This window comes from Penaeus japonicus, unplaced genomic scaffold, assembly GCF_977035675.1.
Source record: "Penaeus japonicus unplaced genomic scaffold, GWHDUDI00000001_assembly GWHDUDI00000023, whole genome shotgun sequence".
NCBI lineage: Eukaryota > Metazoa > Arthropoda > Malacostraca > Decapoda > Penaeidae > Penaeus > Penaeus japonicus.
The window spans coordinates 31,545,501-31,550,500 of NW_028234425.1; the positions used below are offsets into that span (position 1 = coordinate 31,545,501).

Genomic DNA, 5,000 nt, shown 5'->3' on the forward strand with positions numbered 1-5,000 from the left:
ACAATAACTCTTCCTTAATATTTATGATAAAAAGATACTTAGCTTTTCCTTGTTTCTTGATATGTCCATTGGTAAATCACCCTTGAAATATAGAATATCATGGAAGGTGTATAGTACTTACCTAGCTGACAAAAAATAAGTTCCTTGTCTATCTCAATATCATCATTTCCAAGTGATATGATCTTAACAATAAGGGCAGTTCATCATTAACAGCTGTGTACCAGTAAAAAATAATACTAATGTTGAAATTGTGCATTGATTATTGCAATAACATTTCACCCACGTAGCACCGATATCAATCAACCTCTTCTTGTTCTGGAAATCTATGGGATGTGTCATTTGGAATTAATTATACACCTAAGTCCGGTTCTGAATATGGAAAATAATTTTGTAATAGAGAACTATGTTGGGGCTGCTCCTGCTTACCGCAAAATATTGCATAATGCTTTCCGGTTATGCTGACAGGCTCAAGAGGAAACTTTGTACTTCAGACATACTGTTCCATATATTTCTCCTGCTTGCCATTTTGAAAATTTAATATTTTTCTCTTTAATTCTTGCTATGTTACATGTTTACAATATAATTTACAAAGTCGATTTATGGTAAAACAACATAATACTAATCAGTTCTGTAATACATTACACCATTAATATGCAACTGCATTTGTAAAAAAAAAAGTGCAATTCTTTCCTAACAATTGATTTTTCAGTTCATACAACTAAAATACAAAGTTTATACATAACAAATAATACAAAAGTTCAGACTGGATTAAAAAAATGGAACTACATATCCTGATATGCCTCAAATACACTGCTGTAAAGCAACAACCATTATGGCCTCCTGTTTCTAGAACCTGTTTACAGTATGACAAGTTGGACAACGTGTTTGTGCATATTTGATTTCATCAACCCTTAAAATTGGTAACAAGAATTAAGCAACCGAAACATAACCATTGGTAAACAAAGGCAACCGCAGGATACAGGGGGAAATATAACGTTTGTTACGTAGGGACTCGTGACTCTTCCCTTTGTCTCTGTATTCAAGTGGTACCTACAATACAAATACAACAGATAGGAATGTCTGACACTGTTGTCCTTCTTCTACAATGCTAGCCTCTTGGAAATTAATTCAAACCTCTCCTTGGTCACCACCATGACATCCGTGGCCATCTCCTCCACAGTCGTGTACCTGACGCTCGTGAAGCTGAAGATTTCCTGCAGCAGCCCCATGATTTGGTCCTGCAAAAAGGAACAGTACTCGTGAATCCTGTTGAACGAAAGGATTGTTAAAGGTTCCTTTTGTTGAACATGATACTCCTTTCTTCATCTGGAGAATATATACCCGAATGAGATCAATCGTAGCTGCTGAAAAGAAAAAATATATATACATGACAAACTTTCCCATTTTAACTTCAACAGCAATGCTTGGGAAAAAACTTCTCATTAACTAGATTTACGCTGAAAAGAAACTGAACTTTAAATTCTTAAACTACTACTTGAGATGCATCTTTGACGGTCGACATCTTTGTTCATCGCGTTTTCAACACTTATTATGAAGTGATATGGGAATTAACTCTTAAAACAGTAAACAGACACACACACACACACACACACGAAGGAGAGGATCTCTCCTTGCTGCGGAGGGACAGTGATGAGAAATATCTTCACAAGGCAAGATCTGTAATTAACAGGTTTCAATTGAATCTTCGTCAGAATTATATAATCGAAAAGCTCCAATGACATTTCTTACTTTATTCACTCTAATATACCTCTCTTATAAGTGTCACTCTAAACACTTCAACTGTGATCTTACTAGAAGTCTAGATATCCAAATATCATCTTAATATTCCAACCGCAATAACGAGTTTACCTTAAAGAATGTACACAATTCCTTAACATTTTCATCTGGTCCCAAGAACCCCCAGGCAAGCACGGGAGATAAGTGTTCGGACACGTCATAGAAGTGCGCGATGAACCCATCCTGGTATTTCAACATTCGCCTTTTGGCTCGGAGGACGCTCCACACCGCCGTCGACAGTGCCTGCAAAATGCAAGTTCTGATGAATCAATTCTTTTTTTTTTCTTTTTAGTAACACTTAATTTGGGAAAGGATAATCTAAAACAGTTTCGTTGTATTTCATGCCTTTGAAATTCCTTGAGATTTTGTAGCCTAAAAATCCCCGAAGTGTTATTCATCGGAAGAAATCCCAAAGTTCCCTTTACTCACCGATTCTTTAAAGCCATTAGAGAGCCATCTATTCTGCACCACCGCAGTCACAGACGACGGTGGGCTTTCGAGGTCGTCGAAGGCATCCATGAGAATAAAGTCCAACACGATGTCGTAAAAAGTCAAAGCCTTGACTCCTCGCCCCTGCAGCTCGGCCTCCACGGTTCCCCAATCACAGTCCGAGAGGAACTCTAGCATTTCGTCATACGCCAGAAGCACGTCCTTGGGATCCTGTCAAAATCATTGCACATTATGGCTTCTTACGCTATTACAAAAAAGTCATTAAATACAAATTGAGTTCAATAGAAGTTGAGAAACGTCTTTCGGCCATCTGGAGGTCTGATGAAGCCGAGGAGAGAACGCGTTCGTCTGCTGGTTTTCAGCGCACATAAGGGCAGCATAAATAGAGATTCAGCGGTCGTTCTACCTTGTCTGCTCGAACAAGAAGCCCAGCGATAATTTGTCTGCCAGAGTCGATGAAGAACTTCCTGGTCTCCTCCTGGGCGAAGAGCAGCTGACAGGCCAGGCGGATGCAGTGGACCTTGCACACGTACTCCACGTCGCTGCCGCACTTCACTCGATCCGTTCGCACGTCCCTGAAAGAAGGAATCGAAAGCTTTATAAAACACCTAACGGATAGCTTGACAAATGCCCGTTCAGACGCTAAACAAATTCTGCATTAATAGCTTGGAAAGAAAATTTTGCCTCATACATGTACGATACACTTGGCAAGCAAAAGAAAATGAACTGGAAACCACATCCAATAAGATCTGCCATACGGCCTCGTCTGACAACTTTCCCCGAACTCACCTGTAAGGTATGCCTCCGTCTTCATGCTGCTTGAGAGCTGCCATGTACAGCGGATACTGCGCCTCGTCGAACTCCTCCAAGTCCCTCAAGTCGGCAATCTGTGACAACACAAATCATGCTTCAATGTCCGCAAAAACAATAGGAGAGAAACTCCAGGTCCGTCGATAAATGTCCTATGGGTAGTACACAGCATATAATAATAACGATAACCAAGAAACGAGTCCCGGACACTCACATCCCCTGAGGCGGACACGAAAGACTCGTAGGAGGACGCCGAAGTGAGAGTGCGCCGCTCGCTCGCTTCCGCCGCGATGTCTGAGGGCACCGGAGTGACGCTGGAGGACCGGAATAACACAGAATGCTGTGGAGGGAACCGGTCTTAAGGAGATGTGTTGCTACCTATGCAGCGATAATCGAATACCAATATCTTTCTTTACAACCAATATTAATTAAAGTATTATATCAGACATGTCAAAACAGACAATGAAACCTCAGCTATTACAACTATACTACTTATAATGCTTATCCAAATGAATTCTGATCATAACCCAACCGCCCTTCAGCACTCCCGGCAGCTTCACCTGATGGAGGAAGAGGTGCTCGCACTGGTCCTGCAGGCTGTAGGCGTCGTCGATCACCCTCTGGAGGAGCGCCGTGAACTCCGCCTCGTCCTGGGAGGTGAGGGCGACTCCCCCCGTCACTCCCGCCGTGTAGGCTGCCAGGGCGTCCTCCCAGTACCCCAGCGCCGTCTCCAGGGCTTCCATGCCTGCGTAAAGAAAGTACAGATATATAAGAAACACTGATATATCGTAATGGTAAAGCACCAATTATGATCGCCATTACAGCCTCTTCACCACCTCGCTTACGAGTCTTGAGGCGCCCTAAAAAGACTACTATCTCAACCACTGTGTCCAGTTTCCATGAACAATGCCTTACATGACAACATACCCGGGGTGTTACTCCTAGTTCGAGGTTAGGAATAAAGCAAGGACGTGGATGAATCACACACACAAATACGGGGATAAAGAAAGAGACACGTCATCACTCATTTGTGAGTCTTACTCCCCCCCCCCACCCGCGAGACTGCGCCAAGGCGGGCGGGGAGAGAATACCGTACGAGGTATAATAAAATAATGAGAAAATGAAAAAGGGAAAATATGATAACGTTTCCTGTATTGAAGGAAGTTGAAGGGAAGGGAAAAGCTCAAGATAATACTATAACTGGAATAAAATCTAAATAAAAAAATATTTTCTCTGTAATTCATACTGAGAAACATCAGAGAACTACACAAGAAAGAGTGGATATATGAAAAAAATGGAATATATAGAAGCAGGGAGCAAAACAAAGAAGTGGGGAAAGAAAAAGACAAACGCACCAGCTGGCCGCCCTCCAGCTACCTCTGATCCTCCTACGTCAATTCTAACAAAGCATCAGCAAGGAATATGAACGCAAACCACGTGTGTAACCTACGTGTCTATCATCCGATGAGCATATGTGAATGTCCGTCTAAAATAAACAAACAACCGATGTCAATCCCGGATGTAAAATTGAAAACAAAATCGATTTTTGAGCCGGGGAAGGCGCGACTCACCGGCGTGGGTCGGACACAGCGTTGAACACACGCCCCCCCCTCGCCCCCCAACCCACAACCTCCCCCTCCCCCCTCCGTGCGCCGAGGGAGGCCACAGCACACAAATGCCGCTCACAATTCTATTGCGGTATTTCCCACTATCTCCTAACCTTGTTTAGAGTTCGTCCACAACCTTAACTTTCTTCCGTAAAGAAAAAAGATAACAAACTATTTCACATTCTCGTTAATTGATACCTTACTTGAATTTGCTCACTGTCTATGCGCTTTTCATCAAAATGTGAATCACAGTGTTACCGCGCAATGCTGGGGCTAATAAATACATATTCGGGGGAAACCCTAAATGATTTTTCTATACACGACCCCAAACTGACC

General features: G+C 42.4%; 1 protein-coding gene across 1 annotated transcript in view; it reads right to left on the minus strand.

Annotated features, from left to right (window-relative positions):
* The window catches only part of Miga (mitoguardin), a 38,921-nt gene that overhangs the window by 457 nt on the left and 33,464 nt on the right, over positions 1-5,000 (minus strand). The window contains exons 2-8 of the mRNA XM_043027788.2: positions 3,618-3,802; positions 3,272-3,397; positions 3,037-3,134; positions 2,654-2,822; positions 2,227-2,457; positions 1,870-2,040; positions 1-1,238 (exon numbers count right to left, since the gene is read on the minus strand). The exon at positions 1-1,238 is cut by the window's left edge and continues 457 nt beyond it. Coding sequence (XP_042883722.1) covers positions 1,101-1,238; positions 1,870-2,040; positions 2,227-2,457; positions 2,654-2,822; positions 3,037-3,134; positions 3,272-3,397; positions 3,618-3,802 — 1,118 coding nt within the window. The 3' untranslated portion in view covers positions 1-1,100. The remainder of the gene's footprint in view (positions 1,239-1,869; positions 2,041-2,226; positions 2,458-2,653; positions 2,823-3,036; positions 3,135-3,271; positions 3,398-3,617; positions 3,803-5,000) is intronic.